General features: G+C 42.6%; 1 protein-coding gene across 3 annotated transcripts in view; it reads left to right on the forward strand.

The window, feature by feature from the left end:
• The window catches only part of SPHKAP (SPHK1 interactor, AKAP domain containing), a 162,603-nt gene that overhangs the window by 120,059 nt on the left and 23,523 nt on the right, over positions 1 to 19,021 (forward strand). For all 3 annotated transcript variants that reach the window (XM_040450796.1, XM_040450794.1, XM_040450795.1), the window contains exons 4-7: positions 576 to 635; positions 2,458 to 2,592; positions 9,527 to 9,782; positions 10,879 to 14,647. In XM_040450796.1, coding sequence (XP_040306730.1) covers positions 576 to 635; positions 2,458 to 2,592; positions 9,527 to 9,782; positions 10,879 to 14,647 — 4,220 coding nt within the window. The remainder of the gene's footprint in view (positions 1 to 575; positions 636 to 2,457; positions 2,593 to 9,526; positions 9,783 to 10,878; positions 14,648 to 19,021) is intronic.

Raw genomic sequence — 19,021 nt, forward strand, 5'->3', positions numbered from 1 at the left:
GAATTCTTTTTTAATGTTGTCACTGTTGTTTTCATACTCAGCCTATTCAGACACTTATTTAAGATGGCTAAAAAGAGGCAAACTGTACAGCCGGATTAAATAAATCAGCTAAAACCCTGAAACAAAGAGAAATCCACTTTTCCTGCACTGTATTAAAAATGAGAAGAGAAAAGGAAGATGAGGGGAAAAAAGGGAGAAATGGAGAGAAACGTTCACTGCGTTTATAAACAGAGGTTTCAAGGGGGACCAAGTCTTTTTTCTTATTTCATGAGTTTTGCTAACCCTGTGTAAGCCTGCAGATTTTGTTGTGACTTACATGGACTTGAATACAAAGAGACTGTCTGGTTTGTTGTACCACGAACGGAAAGGGGCGCTCTGTGGAATCCAGGGATTTGTGAGGAGGGCCTTAGAGGTTTGCATAGAAGCCCAAAGGTACAGCGGCCATTTCTGTATCCGATCAACTACACAAAATGTGTGGGATTCTTACATCATTTTCCCCAAATGGATCCCTGCGTTCTTCTAAAAGAACTGCCATGGTTTTTCACTTACATGGCTGTTTTTGCCCTCTTTCTCAGGTTTGCTTCGTGAACCTGGATGTGAACAAGGATGCGTGCAGCACGGAGCACCTGCAGCAGGTAATGCCGGGAGCACGGACTCCCGGGGAGCTCGTGACAAGGGCTGCCTACACTGACCAGACAGCTGACGTGACGTTTTCCATAAATGATGCTCGTTTAGTTGGAGACTCTTCAGCTGGATGGTGTCATCACGGCCCATTCCCTGACCGTCTCCCTGCCACCTCCCACAGTTTGCCTTCCTTATGTTTGTGATGCTTGCTTTCCCAAGATAACAGGGCCGCTCTCCAAGCAGGTGCTTTTTCCTGCCCACGGGGCCTGATAGTGGCTTTTTCAGCCCCCGTCTTCATCCTGTCTCAAACACCCCGCCTGAGATGATGTCTCCAAGGCTTTTCCCAACCTGCTGGATACCAACCAGCCCTTCTCTGCGGGTCTCAGGTCTGCTCCTTCCTGCTGCTTTGAGGAAACGCTTGGTCTCTAACCTTGGTTTCCCAGCCCTACACTCATCTGGGACTCGCACTTGTGCGTTCTCCAGCAGCCACATATTCCAGGCTCATCGGAGGTTGTGATGATCCCGACGTAAATCCTTGACAACGTGCAAGACGTTGAAGGACCCCTCAGTCCTTTGGAACGAGAGCTAACAAGGGGTCCTATAGGAAGAATTAATTGGTGTGAATTGATTATCCTTTCATGCCCAAAGCTGAAGATGGTTTGACCCTACTCTTTGGCATAATACGGTAGAGTAACACACTATTTGCAGCTTGACATCACAGAACAGCCGGCCTGTGATGACTGAGTTATTCCTGTAACGTTTTGGGTTTTTTTTTTAACACTTATTCATTTTCGAGACACAGAAAGACGAGTGCAATCAGGGGTGGGGGCAGAGAGAGAGGGAGACACAGAATCTGAAGCAGGCTCCAGGCTGTCAGCACAGAGCCGGATGCGGGGCTCGACCTTACGAACTGCGAGATCATGACCTGAGCCGAAGTCGGAAGCTTAACCCACTGAGCCACCCAGGCGCTCTTGTTTCGTTTTGTTTTTTGTTCCCTTGCCAGTGCTTCACCTGAAGCTTCTCAAACCCAATTGCCCATACAGCTTATCCATTACAGACTTCCACAGAGCTTCCGACGTCATTCATCCGTGTAGTGCTGGAGGGATTAAAAAAAAGTGTACATATCATTTCGTTTAGGGGACTTGTGGTGCAGAGTCAAAGAGAGAGAAGGAAGGACCAAAGCAAGTTGGCATCTTAAGGACTGTGTGTTTGAAGATTTATGTGAGTGATTTGAGACAGTCTTCTTCTACAGCTAAGGGTAGAAACCCGGCATCCACTTAGCTGCCTAAACTTGTGTGAACTCATCTTCTCTGGGCCTCAGGCTACTTATGTGCAAAAATAAAAAAAGTAGTAATGGTACCTAATCGGGGTGGGGGTGTTGTGGGGATTAAATGTACTAAAATGTAACATGTGTGCAGAGTTTAGCACAGTGCCTGGTACATAGAGCAAAATTAATGTTAGAAATTATTTTATTATTGATATGATTATTGACTTTGTTAAAACAGATGATGATTAGACAAGTCTCTCATTCCAAGTTTTAAAGGAAAGAAGAAACCCCTACTATGCATACCTGTGGTGTGACAGTAATTATTAAATGTCTACTTTGGCATATTTAGAAGCAAAGAGTTTTTAAAGCTTTAAGTAATTTCCTATTCCAGTGTGAACCTTCAAGTTTCAGCTTCACACTTTGTCTAGTAATAATCTTAGTAGATTAAGTAATCTATCATTGGTGCAGTTATTCAGGTATATTATTTTTGCAAGTAAGTAGTTTGGGGGTAGTGTTTTGGAGGTGAAAAGAAATCATCTAAACTAATACAGATTCTTCCTCTACAGAAATTGGTCAACGTTTCACCAGATCTTCCAAAACTTATCAGCTCCATGAATGTCCAGCAGCCAAAAGAAAATGAAATTGTTCTTCTAAGTGGGTTAACATCCGGAAATCTCCAGGCAGATTTTGAAGTTTCACAGGTAAGAGATGTAAACTCTTGATAAAATATTCATCAGAGATAAGTTATCTACGGTCAGCTCTTGGCACAAGTCAGTACGGACTTCAAATAGATGCCACATTTAAGCTTCCATAGCCTAGGACTCAAAAATTTCTTTGCAATCAAAAGCAGTCTTTATCTGTGTTTCTTCTAAATATGCCACTCAGAGTTTGACAGAGCTTCCCTTACCTCAACTCCTACCATTTATTATATTCTCAAGTTCATGTTGTTAAGTTGTACTTAAACTAGAGCAGACATGCTGGGAATTGACAGCTTAGCTTGGTTTTCTACAAATCCATTAGATTGTCAAAAATAGACTCATCTTGGGGCGCCTGGGTGGCTCAGTCAGTTAAGCGTCCGACTTTTGATTTTGGCTCAGGTCACGATCTCACAGTTGGGAGACGGAGTGCCATGTCGGGCTCCACGCTGACAGCTTGGAGCCTGCTAGAGATTCTCTCTCTTCATCTCTCTCTCTCTCTCTGCCCCTCCTTCACTCATGCTCTCACTGTCTCTCAAAAGAAACATTTAAAAAAATTAGATTCATCTTCTGTTTCACATACAATACAAAAATTCTAATTCATACTATATGGTCCCAGCATCCCAGCATTTCTTCTTTCTGGATGTTATTTATTTCTTAGGATATACCAAATGAGTCATGGTAATAAATACAGGATTGCAGCCCCGTGGGTGGAATGTGAGTTTCCTAGACTTAAAGAGTAAAATTCCTAGAGGAAATGAATGTTACTAAAAATAAAGCAGGAATTAAGATGCTATTTTTCTCATTCAGTGTACTGATGTTCATTATTATTAGAGAAATCATTATAACATTCTTTACTTGAAGACAAATTTTTTAAATTATAAATTGTTCAATTTACAAATATATATACACATATGTATATATGTGTGTATATATATATACACATATACGTGTGTGTATATATATATATATATATATATATATATATTTATGTAATGATTTCTAGAGGCATATCATATTGAAGATTGTTGATTTTTCCCAAATAAGATATGCTGATAGTGACACATAACACCACTACGGATTAAAATGGTGAACATTTGCTTTCCTCCAAATTGTTCTTTCTTGGGTTTTAGTTTTGCTGGAAAATTTTAAAATACTCTTTTACTCTTCAGTCCTTTGAAATACCAAAAAACTCGGAAACGTACCCACTATTTCTAGCATCTACCCCGGATGCTTCGTAAAAATCTGCACACAGCCTATTACAATTTGGTAATTAAGACTAGGGGCGCCTGGGTGGCGCAGTCGGTTAAGCGTCCGACTTCAGCCAGGTCACGATCTCGCGGTCCGTGAGTTCGAGCCCCGCATCGGGCTCTGGGCTGATGGCTCAGAGCCTGGAGCCTGTTTTGGATTCTGTGTCTCCCTCTCTCTCTGCCCCTCCCCCGTTCATGCTCTGTCTCTCTCTGTCCCAAAAATAAATAAACGTTGAAAAAAAAAATTTTTTTTTAAAAAGACTAGAACCAAACTTCTCCGTCTGTCTCATAATTTATATTCTTAGTGAGAAAATTAATCATCTGGAAAGAGAAAACAGAAATGGCCCTAAGTGCCTTCTCTTTATATTGAGCAAAACTATGATGACCAAAAGTAATTTCCAAAACTGAGTTTTAAAAGTATTTCTGTACCAAGCCTGTTAGGATTTCTAATTAAACATGACAGAAAATTGGCTCATGCATGAAAAGAATGTAACTAAAAAAACTAGTGGGTAGATGGGGCGCCTGGGTGGCTCAGTTGGTTGAGTGTCCAGCTTCGGCTCAGGTCATGATCTCACAGTTCGTGAGTTCAAGCCCCGTGTCGGGCTCTGTGCTGACAGCTCAGAGCCTGGAACCTGCTTCAGTTGCTGTGTCTCCGTCTTTCTCTGCCCCATCCCCAGTCATGCTCTGTCTCTCTCTGTCTTAAAAATAAATAAAACATTTAAAAAGAAAAAACTAATGATAGATTATTATAGGGACTTGAACAGTGCCATCAGGACATGAATTTCCCCTTGTGACCTCTTTCCGGCTTTCTCTCTCTTTAATGGTTATCAGTCTTTTCCCATAAGAATCCCATTCCCTTTGGGTTCAAGTTGAGCAAGAGTGAATGTCCCCCCCGGGTGCCTAACAGTAAAAGTCTGATTGTGTTCTATTGGCTCTCATGTGTCATGTGCCTATCTCTCAACCACTCACTATGGCCTGAGGATTGCAGTGTTCAGATTGGCCAGGCTGGGTCACGTGATCACCTCAGAGGGTTTAGGTGAATTAACTCCATGGAAATCACTGGCATTGTGGGTGAGCCAGAAAATGATGCTTCACAGGCTATGAGAAACAGAAGAAGATTGAGTGACGTTGGGTCACAAAAACAACACAGATACTAATTGGGGTTAGGGAAAGTTAAATTATCAGGACTTATTAAATGTCATCCATCAAAAGCATGCTTAAAATTCTGCATATTTGTTCCTAGGAGTCGTCAAGAATTGTCTGTGAGCTATAACACTCTTAAATGTTTCCTACTTCCCTCTTCTAAAAGGCCTCATCGCTTCCTATATATCACTTCACCCTTCTGCCGTCTCCCAAAGGCCTACATCGTTTTTCAGATACCACAATCCATGTGTTTTAATAAATTAGCAATGTTGGGGCAGCATATCAATAATGAATCCCATCTTAGCCAACCATAGCCGGTACCTAATTCTTTAGGGATAGTCTCAATTTGGCTGCCTCGCCTCAAGAAATTCAGTTACCTGTTGATTCCTAAGTAAACATGGAGATATTGGCAGAGGCAGCATGAGCTAGGTTAATGGGGGGAGTCTAAGGGCAGTCCCAAGGGCATAGCTATTGTTCCCACTGACCCTGTGAAGAAGGCAATAAACGAGCTGCTTGGCACCTTTGACCCTGGAAATTACAATGCCAAAGATGTTCAGTGGTGCAGATAACAAATTACCTCACTTCTCTCAACTGTAATTTCCTATTCTATAACATGGAGATTTAAAAAAATACCTTTTCTCCATTCTCAGAGACTAGTCACAGTGATTTTCATAAAATAACATGAAGGCACCTTGGGAAGGACTATTCAAATGCAAATTGTATTTTCTTTCCATGTCCAAAAAGTTGAAGGAAGGTGAAGTAGAAAGAAAATTTCATTTAAAGCAAAATAAGGTACCAGGGTGGAGTACTATATACACCAGGAGTAATCATCCATTCTCCTTTGGGGAAGAGAAGTGTAATATTGTTGCAAGGGATTGTGTACAGAGTGCCTTTTCTGCCTCCTGAGGAGTTTTGTTATCTTCTCATAGATGATTACGAAATGATTATTCAATGTCTTCATTCCAGCTCAGCAAATGACTCACATGCTTTTTTATATTGCTATGTTATTTTACAGTTGTACAACTGGAAAAAATGTAAGAAAATATTTATCGAATACTTTATTCATTCATTCAACAAATATTTACTATGCACCTGGAAAAGTGCAAAGCATAGGGGGTTAAGGATACAGTGGTAAATGAGTCGGACATCTTGCTCTCAAAGAGCAACTTACTTAGTCTGGCATTCTCTCAGATGTTATTTCTTTTGGATACAATTAAATGTATATAAACACATTGCACAACTATCCATGTGCCTGCGTCTCAAAAGACTAATGAATACATACCAGCCAGCAACAAATAAGAAATTGCCACAACAGGTACATTTTCCTTCCTCGGGCCATCCTTAAGAGCCTTCGGCTAAGACTCTAAAAAATTCTTAAAGAAAATCATCATGCCCATGGTCAAGTAAAATACTAAGTGGAAAGTACAAGTAAAAGCAATTATTTTCCTACAGAAGAAAATTTTTCTGAGATGCTTATTACGTACAATAATAAGATCTACTCCTCCTGTGGCTGACCTTTCTATGAGATGAACACATAATTTTACTGAGCATGTGTGCGTTTGAGGAGGTCCAGGTGCAAACCACCCTTCTTTCCAGCTTGCACATTTTTGGTTAATATTGGAGTTTTGCTGACTGGGCCAGGAAGTCATGGGGAGAATTGGAAAGGACACAGGAATCCAACAGATCTGGATTGCAGTGCTGGCTTTCCACTTTATATTGGTGTAGACTTGAAAGGACCAGTAAGTCTTTCTGTGCCTGATTTCTCCTCTATAAAAGAGCAAAGACATCACCAGCCTCACAGAAATATTGTTTGCGTTGAAGGTAACAAGATATTCAAAACACTTAATAGACTACAATAAAATTATATAATAATACCTGCCATTATTTTGCAGGTTATAGTGTTTGGTCTTCATTTCCCTAAGACTCTCAGGATGTTTATTTACTTGCAAGAAGCTTGTTAAGAAAATATGTTTTCTTTCTAGGAGTGCAATAGCCATGGAACATTGCACTTTTAATACAAGTCTTTCTCTACATTTGTTTTGAGGTGTTATTTAACTGTTCATTAATATCTCTTTTGGTTCCTGCAACAACATATAAAACCTTATGTCATATGTACTTAATCTGAATGATATGAAATGGCCAATACGCAGCCATTTTTACCTACAAATAACTTCATTTGGTTCCACTTTGTAATTATTTTTATTCATGCCTTATCCACCGGCAATATATTGTGTCCCACCCCCCTGGGGAATTATCTAATTCATGTTTGTACCTACCAGCATACCTTGCATGTAATACACACCCAAAAAGTATGTTATAAATTTCAAGTTAGTGTATTATGTCTGAATTCAGTGGAAATAAAATTAATCACGCCAGCTACCGTTAACTCTACAATTGTTCCTCATTATTGCGGGGGATCTCAGACCCTTTGTGACTTCCATAAAAGCTACAGACCATTACTTCTCAAATGTTAAGGCATGTAGGAATCACCAAAAGAGTTCTGGGAAATGCAGATTCTGATTTAGTACCTCCGAGGTAGGTCCTGAGATTATACACATCTAATAAACTGCCAAACCACGCCAAGGCTGCTGGCCTACATACAACCCACACTTTGAAAAGTAAGGTCAGAGCGCACCTGGGTGGCTCAGTCAGTTAAGCATCTGGCTCTTGATTTGGGCTCAGGTCATGATCTCACAGTTCATTGGATCAAGCCCTGCATCAGGCTCTGAACTGACAGTGCAGACTGTGCTTGGAATTCTCTCTCCCTCTCTCTCTGCCCCTTCTCCTCTCTCTCCCTCTCTCTCTCTCTCTCTCTCTCTCTCTCAAAGCAAATAAACTCTAAAAAAAAATAAGGTTATGACCCCCCCTTCTTTGAAAAACAGACCTAATTGCATAAGCACATAGATCAATTCCATTTCTGAGCCTCCTGGACCCCTTGGAGAATGGTTGGATTTTTCATTTTGCAATCATCTGTTCTAGAATTACTCTAATTATAATATTCAACCAAAAAGACTGAAAAATATATACTACTTTCAGAAATACAATATGGATGTCGGTGTACATGTATTTCTCTGTGTGTGCACACACTTACCCCTCACACACACATGTATCCACGTTCAAGAATTCCAAAATGACAAAATTAACTCTGATCCTAGAAAGCACATGATTTAAATGATCCTTTCTGTAAGACAAACATTTGGACATAAAATATTTCCCCCAAACATTTCAGATTCCACTGAGATATAAATTTATTTAGCTTCCTCCCGCCCACTAACTCTTATTTCCATTCAAAGAACTTTCTGTTGAAAATTACTATAAATGAACATATTGTTCCTTTTAAAAAAACAAAAATCCTGATGCACAACGTATGTTTGCAATTTACTAGTAACCTGCGCACAAGCAATTGAAACTTTTATTCCTCTTCTAATGAACAACAATATGAATAGTGAAAATGTGTAGTGGCGAATAGGGACATGGTCTGTAACGCTAGAAGAGAACAAAATTAACAGATCCCACTGGACACCATCCAATGATTTGAGCCTCCTTATCACTGTTTTCCTCACATGCTGGCCTTTTAGAGATAATTAGTGCACTTCCAATGGATTGCTTCATATCTCACTGTGTCTGCCTCTTCAGACGAGCCATACACATTATAAATTCTAACTGTAGATAATGGCTAGAGCATCACCAAGGCAGAAAAAGACACCGGCCTGAGAAACGGGGACTCAGTTTAATCAAGAAGGGTGCCCAAGACGGTCTTAACATTCCCCTCAGCTTGACCAGACTTCAGGCAGGCTTCTTCCTGATAGGCACTGACTGCCCTTTTCTTAGAACATTCACTTTAGAAAACTCGTTATGAATTATTTCTCTGTCCCTTTGAGATGGAAATCATTTTGAAAAGTCCCATGCCTGTTTTACAACCCAGGAGTGTCCTTTTCAAAGACCGGGGGACCGTCTCTGAAAGAAGATCATCAAACAGGATAGTGTCCCTTTCTCGGTGGAAGGATGGGAGCCTACCGTTAGTAGGATCCTTCCTCCGATTTGCAAAACTACCTCTTGCCGTGCAGATACGAGTACACTTACTTTTCCTTTGGATAAAGCCAGTTAGCAAGCACAGATGGCCTGCGGGCCTCCGACACCAGCTCTTAAAAACTCTACTGCCTCTTGTTTCAGCGCAGTTGGGGTCCAACTCAGTTCTGGCCCTTCTTTCCCTATTTTAAGAGCTCCGAAGAAAGTCTCCCTTAACCTGTTTAACTTTGCCCAGTGCAATTTTTGCTTTGACAGGAGAGAGCAAAAATATGTGATACAGCTGGTCTATTTTCCCCGAAGCCAGACTTTCTCCTAGGTACCCTGTGTTCCCAAATATCACTTGAATTTTTTTTTCAAGCAATCCATCAATCTCAGCCCAGAAGATAGACCAAGTATTTTAAATGTCCCCCACTCTTTATAACAAGGAAGATTAGTAGAAGAAGAAAGGTCAGAAGCAATGGGTTTTTTTTTTTTTATTTTGTCTTTCAATAAATGCATCTTTTCCTCTCTACTTTCAGTGTCCTTGGCTGCCAGATATCTGCTTGGTCCAGTGTGCGAGAGGGAACAGGGCCAACAGTACCAACTGCATCATCTTTGAAATCAACAAATTTTTGATCGGTCTGGAACTGGTGCAGGAACGGCAGCTCCAGCTGGAAACAAACATCCTGAAGGTGGAAGATGACACAAACTGTTCCCTGTCTTCAATTGAAGAAGACTTTCTCACCGCATCGGAGCACCTGGAGGAGGAAACTGAGGGGGAAGAATACAGGAATGGTGAGAAGTTCCCGAGAAAACACATGCGCATCCTGAAATTAGTCACCCTGGGAAAATGAGCGCCATTCCAGGAGAGTTTCAGGCCACATCAGTTTGGCTGACACATCGCCATCTCATCACTTACTGAGTTTAGGGAGGGAAGGAGAGGATAAGGGAACACTAGTGAGGATGCTGACTAATGCACTCAGATCTAATGGTTGGGTGACTCCGTCTTCCTGAAGATGCCTTGGGGATGCTGAGGACATCCTCCCACCCGCCAGGAGACAAAGACTATCACAGGGAGGAAAGTTATCTGCCCGAAGACTTCCATAAAGCTACCTATTAAAGTTGAGCCCACTTAAACGGGCCTGAATCCTAGCACCGCCTCTTTGAGGCTGTGAAGCCTGAGCTGATTACCTAGTCCTTTGGAGCCCCAGTTTCTTCATCCATTACTTGGGAGGACAATAGTGCCTCTAACACTGTTATAGTTACGCTATGTAGCTACATATATTTATGATACTTGCCTGTAATTATGGGAAGGACAGAAGGAAGTAGCCCGGGAGAGTACTTAGCACTCATTTATTCATGGTTTTGATTGACTGATCAATACAGTCCAGTCAACAAGGTGTTCCTCTTCCCCACCCTTAGCCACCGAAGAAGGGATATCCCAGATGCTGTTGACACTCTCTGGGACAAGTCCTACCCAAACTTGAGAGCGGATGTTTGCAACAAGGCTTGCTATGGAGGTTGCTGTAGACATCCTTCCTTCTCCTTCTGTATGCACTGGGAAGCTCTAAAATGCAACTGTTTGGGGTCCTTTTCCGGTGGAGAAAGGTGACCAGCACTTGTCTCCCCACTGCCTTCTTCTCCCACTCTAGCGCTTACATTCATATCCCACGTTGAGAGCCATTTTGTCGAGCAGGGTTCCATACCGAAACTCAGAAACCTTTGCAGATGCATTTGTCTTGAAGGAACACTCTAAATGTTGTTTTTGGGGGGCGGAAGGCAAGGGGGAAACTGATGCTTTAAGGCATGTTTAGAAAGTGGTTGTTATTTTGGACTCATGAGATCCTGCCATCCAAAAAGTAATAGTGGGCCCTCGTTTTGTCTTCACCAGGTTATGAAAATATAAATGCCTCCGCTCATGTTTTGGAAAGTAAAAAACCAAAGGAAGTCACTCAGGAGGAATGGAATGACAACAAGAAAAAGTTGCTTTATCCTTCAGAAGACAAATGCATTAGCAGATCTCATACCACAGTGATTAAAGCAGAAGGATCTCTGGAAAAAGTAGAAGGCACCATTTTACAGAGCCTCGATTCATCAGCCGAGCCATCAGAGTGGACAGGCAAAGCTGTGCAGAATGAGAAGCCAGCCAGAAATTACTATTACTCAGAAAGTTATAAAGGGCATGTGGAAAAGTCACAGGCACCATATATTCCAGGGGATGTTCATTTCCCTGGGATGGTTAAGAAAGGTGGGCCTTCCGTGCACGGTACCCTCACTGAGCATGGCAGCAGCTTAGACCCAGGGGACCCTGAAGACGGCACAAACTCTCTTCCTCCCCACCAAGATGGAGAGGTCACCGCTGGGGAGTATGCCACAAATTTAGCAGAATCCGTGCTACAGGATGCGTTTATTCGGTTATCTCAGTCGCAGCCTACGCCACCCCAGGAATCTGCAGTCGGTGTTTCTGTAGGGAGCACTCTGCTACCCAGTGGCTGTTCCACAAAAGGTATGGTGGTCCCACGGTCATGGAATGAGCTCCCCCAAATCGTCATCGTTCAGAGTCCAGATGGCAGCGATGCTGCCCCTGAGGCAGGCATCTCCTCGTGGCCTGAGATGGAAGTCTCTGTTGAAACCTCAGGGGTCCTCTCTGGAGAGAACTCCGGCAGACACCCTCAGAGCGCTCTGGAAGTTGCGTTAGCTTGCGCGGCCACTGTGATTGGAACTATTTCCAGTCCACAGGCCACAGAGAGACTTAAAATGGAGCAAGAATCTTTGGTTTCACCCCGTCCACTGGGAGGCAGTGACCACCTGCAAAGTCAAATATCCCAAGTCCTCAAGGAACCTTCTGTCAGCGAATACTCCTTTCCATCTGCCTTGTGTGGCATGACCCAGGTGGCGAGCGCCATTGCTGTTTGTGGCCTCGGCGAATCGGAAGAGGCGAAGGCTCCGAGTGGCCTCTCGTGTGCAACTGAGGCTCATGCAGCAGTCCCCCCACTCTGCGGTTTGGCGACAGGGAGCAGCATGGAGCTGGGAAGCGAGGCCATCGCACAGGTATTACTCCAGGAGGCTGCGCTGGTTTTAACAAGGCCCGACCCCCACAGCAGCATCGGAGACCTCATGGAATCAGTGAGCAGGAGAATCCTAGAAACGGCTTCAAAGCCTCAGACCCTGTGCTCAGAAAACGTCCTCAGGAATGAGCTGGCACAGACCCTCTCCAATGTTATTCTGGAGCATTCCATTGATGAAGCTCTCCAGAGAAACAGAACAATTGATCCCAATGTTAGCAGACATTCATCTGAGACTCTTGAGACCTTGATGGAAAGTACAAACCAACTGCTCTTCAGTGTGATATGCTTCACATTCAAGAAGATGAGGCATTTTGTACAGCTTGGTGAATGGCCCACTGTCCTTGCTAATGAGACCATCAGATGGAGGGAAACGGACTTGGGCTGCCAGCCACCTGATCAGACTGCTAGTCTAGCGTGGACAAGAGCCACCGAACATTCCAGCGGCCAGCCACTTGGTGGCAATCCACAGAGTACCAGTCTTGTTACCAATGATCTTCTAGATGACATTTATCTGAAGCAAGATAGGAGGGGCCCAGCAAAGCCAGGCCTCTTCAAGAATCCCACGCTGCAGTCTGAATTGCCCTGTAGTCCCAGGGGGCCAGATTCTTCACCTGCTAAAACACCCCCCAAGGAAATAGATCTAAAAGTAACAGTGGGAGAAGATCCAGACAAGCCTCATCAGACACCCAGTTACAATGAGAATGAGTTCAGAGCCTCTTCAGAGAGAGAGAAGACGCTGACAGTGGGCAAGTACAGCAGAGGTTCCCAGGATGCCAAGGACAGTGTCAGTATAAACGCCCAGGAGAAGTATAATCATACCTCACGTCTGAACAGTGAAATTCAAGTTAACCTGTCTTTGTTAGGGAATGACTTCCCCCTTCCTGCTCAATCCACGCTACAGGCAAAACATGCAGACCTATACTGCATTACAGACTTTGCGGAAGAATTAGCAGAGATGATTGTCTCCATGGCAACCGAAATCGCAGCAGTTTGCCTTGACAACTCCAATGGAAAACAACCCTGGTTTTGTGCATGGAAAAGAGGGAATGAGTTTCTGGTTACCCCGAACGTATCCTGCCGATCCTTGAAGAGGAAGAAGGAAAGCCAGACCAGCGGGGCCACAGTGAGGAAGCACAAACCACCACGGCTCAGCGAGATCAAGAGGAAAACGGATGAGCACCCGGAGCTTAAAGAGAAGCTAATGAACAGGGTGGTGGACGAGTCCGTGAACCTTGAGGACATCCCGGATTCGGTCAGTGTTTTTGCAGACGAAGTGGCAGCCAAGATCATGAACCTAACAGAGTTCTCCGTGGTGGACGGCGTCTGGCAAGCCCAGAGCTATCCCCGGAACCGGTTACTCAGTGGAGACAGGTGGAACCGGCTGCAGGCTTCCAGCTGTGAAAGCATTCCAGAGGAGGACTCCAACGCCAGGGCCTACGTAAGTAGCCTGGGTTTCATGAGTACCCTAAGTCAGCCAGTTAGCAGGGCCAGCTCTGTCTCCAAGCAGTCCAGCTGCGAGAGCATCACTGAGGAGTTTTCCAGGTTCATGGTGAACCAGATGGAAAATGAAGGAAGAGGGTTTGAGTTATTGCTGGATTACTATGCAGGCAAGAATGCCAGCAGCATCCTGAACTCAGCCGTGCAACAGGCGTGCCGTAAAAATGAGCACCTCAGCGTGAGGTCAAGCTGTCCCTCTAAGCAGTCCAGCACCGAGAGCATAACAGAGGAATTCTACAGGTACATGCTGAGGGACATCGAAAGAGAAAACAAGGACAGCACGTCCTCCAGACGAAGCAGCCAGGATTGGACAGTGGGCCTACTGTCACCTTCTCTGCGATCCCCCTTGTGTTACAGACAGTCATCCATGCCAGATAGCAGACCCCTGGGTGCCAGGCTAACGGTGAATGCGCCCATCAAAGCCAGCTCCTTAGATGGCTTTACTCAAAACAGCCAGCAAGATTTCCTAAGTGTACATCCAGTCAGTAGCACTTCCTCATCCGGTCTCTGCAAATCTGACTCTTGCTTGTATCGCAGAGGTGGAACCGACCAGATCACCAACATGTTAATTCACGAGACGTGGGCAAACTCCATCAAGGCCCTCATGCGAAAGAACAAAATTATAGCGGATGATGCTGAGGCAGCTGAGCCTGTTCCTGGTGGCTCTCCCAGGCACACGGAGAGATGTGCAAACAGATCATCTTCGAGCAGGGCGCAAAGTGGGCCTGGTCTTCTGGCGCAGGAGTCCATCGATAACCCGAGGAAAGACTCCATTACCGAAAGCAAGCATCCCCCAGTGTCAGCTCGGAGCAAAGCTTTTCCTCTTACAAACCACAAGGGTTTAGATTCTAAAAAGGAAACGTCTTCATGCCATGAGTCTGTCCCTGTAAGCCACAGCAGGTGGTCCCTGTGCGCCAGGGATGTACCTTTAATTCAAATTGAAACAGATCAGAGAGAAGAGTGTGTTGGAGAACCTGAACACTTCTCTTCCAAAAGCAGCCCCCTAGAGGAAGCAGAGGAGCATTTGAAAGATGAAAAAGTCCCCCATGTGACGAGGGATGGAGACACTGCCGAGAGTGCCTGCCAAAACCCCAGGTGAGTGAATGACCTCTTAGACTAGATAGGGTGCACGGGACTGGACTTTGCATCTCCCTTAATATTTAGTCTAAATCGGAGGGACTTTATTGATGCAGGAACTGAATTCGGAGACAATAAGTGACCTCTCTGGGTTAATATGCACTTATAATAGAAATTTGGAAGTAATTTAAAAAATTTTTTTAATGTTTGTTTAGTTTTGAGAGAGAGAGAGAGAGAGAGAGAGACTCTGAGTGGGCGAGGAGCAGAGAGAGGGAGACAGAATTGGAAGCAGGCTCCAGGCTCTGAGCTGTCAGCACAGAGCCTGACACGGGGCTTAAACTGACCAGCTGTGAGATCATGACCTGAGCCGAAGTCGGACGCTTAACCGACTAAGCCACGCAGGCGACCCTGGAAGTAATTTTTTGAAAACTTCAAAAACAAATGGAATTCATCTATATAATAGGAGAATGAAAGTTTCGTTTTCCACATTAAAATTAATCTCCCATACTGTTACCTTTTAAAATTCAGTCATAAAAATTTTCAAGCAAAAAAGAAAGTTATGTCAACTTATCCACTTGAAAAAAGTTAAATTTAAATACTTTTTAATATTAGAATCTGACATTAAACATTTTAGTATCATTTTTCTCTACCGTCTCTCCTTTCAAGTTTCTCTATTTTGTTTTGTTCTAAAGATCTTTGCAAGGACACCTTGTCCCACAAACACTGGACCTTTAGATGCATGGTATAATCATGGCAGTTTAAGTGCAAGGCAAGATTGGAGTTTTGTTATTTCAGTAGTTCTTTTCTAGAAGATTGTAATGTAAGTGGCAATGCATTTTGAATTTGAGACAAAGGAATTCTTTCTTTCCAAGTGCTTAAGGAAGTCAATCCTCTTACAATTCCCAGTTTTTGTAGAAAATTCATAACTACTCTTGAATATGGGACCATTGTATCATTTATTTTTTTTTTAATTTTTTTTTTCTTTTTCAACGTTTTTATTTATTTTTGGGACAGAGAGAGACAGAGCATGAACGGGGGAGGGGCAGAGAAAGAGGGAGACACAGAATCGGAAACAGGCTCCAGGCTCCGAGCCACCAGCCCAGAGCCCGACGCGGGGCTCGAACTCACGGAGCGCGAGATCGTGACCTGGCTGAAGTCGGACACTTAACCGACTGCGCCACCCAGGCGCCCCAACCATTGTATCATTTAAACAAATTATTGTTGAAGTTTAGTTGACCTACAATATTATATTAATTTCAGGTGTGCAACACAGTTCAGCTACACATTACTCAGTGTTCACCACAAGTGTGGTCACCCTCTGTCACCATACGTCACAATTACACTATTATTGACAATAATCCTTATGCTGTAGTTTTCATCTCCATGACTTATGCATTTAATACCGTTGCTTCATTTTAAAATGTTTTTTTGTCTCTAAAGTTAAATAAGACAGAAAAAAAAAAATTAAGCTGAGTAGCCTTGGAAAACGTAAGTTAGAGAAATAGCCTATGTCTTTTCAGAGACCTATGCCTGTTGTACAAAGAGCCTGGTATTTTAAAATGTTTAGGTGCAATAAACAAGTTGAACACAGCTTTCATCAAATTTCAGCTGCTCTGGGAAATCTCTAATACTTTCCCCCCACCAGGGAAGCAGAAGGGATCCGTCCTTAGGTGCCGGGACTCCCTATGATTATGGCATCATTACAAGGTGTAGGTGATGGTGGTCAAGGTGCACCTATTTCCTTCTTCGCCTCTTAGTGCTGAGAACTTAACTTTCCTATTGAATAAAATCCTAGGAGAATTCAAGAGAAGGGAAGCATGAAAACCCACAAGCAAAAGAGTGTAATGAAATACAGACCAAGCAGACCAAAACAAGTTCATATATATCAGTAATTCTCCAGCTCTAGACAATACTTACCAAAGTCTTATAGGAGTACCCTACCTCACTTTAGATCAAAGAATTGAAGAAACAAAAGGGCCAATGTGTAATTCTTTAGAATTCCCTTAAGGTGAGATATACGAACATGGAAAAGTCTTATTTTAGATTCCACGTATCTGACTTTGAATCTTCTTCGCCATCGTCATAAACCAGCTGCGATTTTTAGCTGAAGAAAGTTACCTAGTGAGGAAACATTTGTGAACTAGTAGTTCAACAAGATGCATGGTTTCAGGCTCAAACCAAATAGTGATTGTCAATGAAGTTAAGTAACATTCATTATACATTGTTGAGTGAAAGGTCACTAACCTTAAGCTTAAAAGAGGTACAACCTGGGGACTTTCAAACTGTTTGGGAAATATGTATGAATAAGGCCTCCAACTGATTTAGGTTTGGATTCCATATAATGACTCAAGCACATATTCTCTCAACTCATGGTATGGATTTCTGATTTGGTTTTCCAAGAACAAAAGAAATGAAAATGTAGAGCCATCATCCTTAGAAATTCAAGAGCTGAATCTGCTTCCAAAACATAAGGACGTCGAATATATTTTTCTTTGTGAAGCAATATGAAGAATTGTTATAGAACATGAACTCTACTGACTAACCTGGTAACAGTGTCACTTTGAGCAAGTTCCCTAATCTCTCTACGGCAGTTTAGGTGAGTAAGCTATAGGAATAAGGCTCTTAACTCAGTGCCTAACCCATTAGAAGTACTCAATAAACGTTCCCTTTATGGTTGTTGTTGTTCAGGGTTAGGGTGTATGATTGCCTTTATTTCAAGAGATTTTTTTTTTCCCACGAGAAACCTGTTGTGAACAGTGTGAACTTTTTGTTAAAGCGGAATTAGTATGATTTACAAGGGGGGAAATTCATTCTATTTGGATCACATTTTCTAAGCTCAGGGTTGTTATTAGGGGATTTGATATGTCAAAATAGAGAACTGAACTCCCTGTGAAAGAGTTCCTACCTACACACAGAGCAAAGGACGTGACACAACACTTGATTCTGTCTGGTCATGGCGAGGTATCATGTCCTAAAAATGTTTTTAGGCTACTTTCTGAAGGACATTTTCATAACTCTGCTAAAAATGATACAAAGGCTCAACATACTGAAATAAAATTCACTTTCTTACTTTTTTATTTGAAAAACAGAGTTAACAGTTTCGGAATTCATAATGGAAGCCATGTCCAAATGAAAATACTTGTTGGGTTTGAAGCTGCCACATTTGTCCAGATACCTGAATAGTCCCTCAGTCATAAAGAAAGTAAATAATTTAGGACAGCCCGATTCTTGATTTCTGGGAAAATGGTATCGTACTGGTGGGCAGCGATGTCTTCTTAATTCAGGTTATTGAAGAGCAATAATCTAACTTTTCGATAATTTGGGATCACAAGGCAGAAACACCAAGCTAAGAATCCCGAGCATTCACATGTTGCCTTCGTTGGCATAATCTGATGTTTTCAGGAATATATTTTGTGTTGTGTTTTTATTTACATTGGCTTCAAGAAAACAGTTATTCATCCACCAAGCATGTACATGCACATTCTGTGGCACACGCTGCCCTTGAGGTGAAACACACAGTAGAAAGTAGAGATTTAGTACCTGCTGTCATGGGTCCTACACACCAGTGGGAGAGACAGAAAACATGCATGGAAAGAACCCTTTGGCAAAAGATCATTACGGCATGTTATGAGAGAAAGATAAAGAGAGTAATGTGGCGGAGAGCAACTGGTTGGGCGAAGTGGTTACTTAAGATATAATGTGGGCATTTGGATGAGACCTAGGGGAAGACGGAGCCAACCATGTGAAGAATTGAAGGGGAAGATGTGCATTTGCATTTCAAGCAGCACTGGTGTTCTAGCTAGTCTAAAAAAAATCCTCCCACAGACCACCTTGAAGTCCTAGATTAAATATGATAAATATCCTTTTGAATACAGGGCTGACCTTAACAGGGTTACCAATAATGATGACAATCTCAGAGGCAGAAAATGAAAGGATTTGGAAACAAAAGTCATAGACTAAAGTTAGGTCTGTGCTTGCTCTTACTAGTCTCCCTAATCTACAAGTTCATTTCCTAAAAGCTAGAGGAAACCAGGAAATAGTACTGTGGGTCCATGCATGATGAAGACTTAGAAATGACACCAACCTCCATATCCTGAAGGATTATGTCCTCAGAAAAAAAAGTACAAACTTAGGAAAAAAGTTCGCTCACCAGAAAAGGAGTTAAGAAGAAGATGTATCTTTTAGGGTTAGGGCTCTAGGTAGAAAGGGGAAAAATCCCCTAAGAATGTATAACCACAGCTTCCCTAATGCATATTTGAGGTTCTAACTTACACTATCTCTGGTTCAGAAAACCCTAAGTTGCAAATGGCAAGATTTCATTCTTTTTGATTGCGGAGTAATACTCCATATATATATATATATATATATATATATATATATATATATATCTCA

The sequence above is a fragment of the Herpailurus yagouaroundi genome, unplaced genomic scaffold, assembly GCF_014898765.1.
Source record: "Herpailurus yagouaroundi ecotype Mexico unplaced genomic scaffold, PumYag 202, whole genome shotgun sequence".
NCBI classification, from domain to species: Eukaryota; Metazoa; Chordata; class Mammalia; order Carnivora; family Felidae; genus Herpailurus; species Herpailurus yagouaroundi.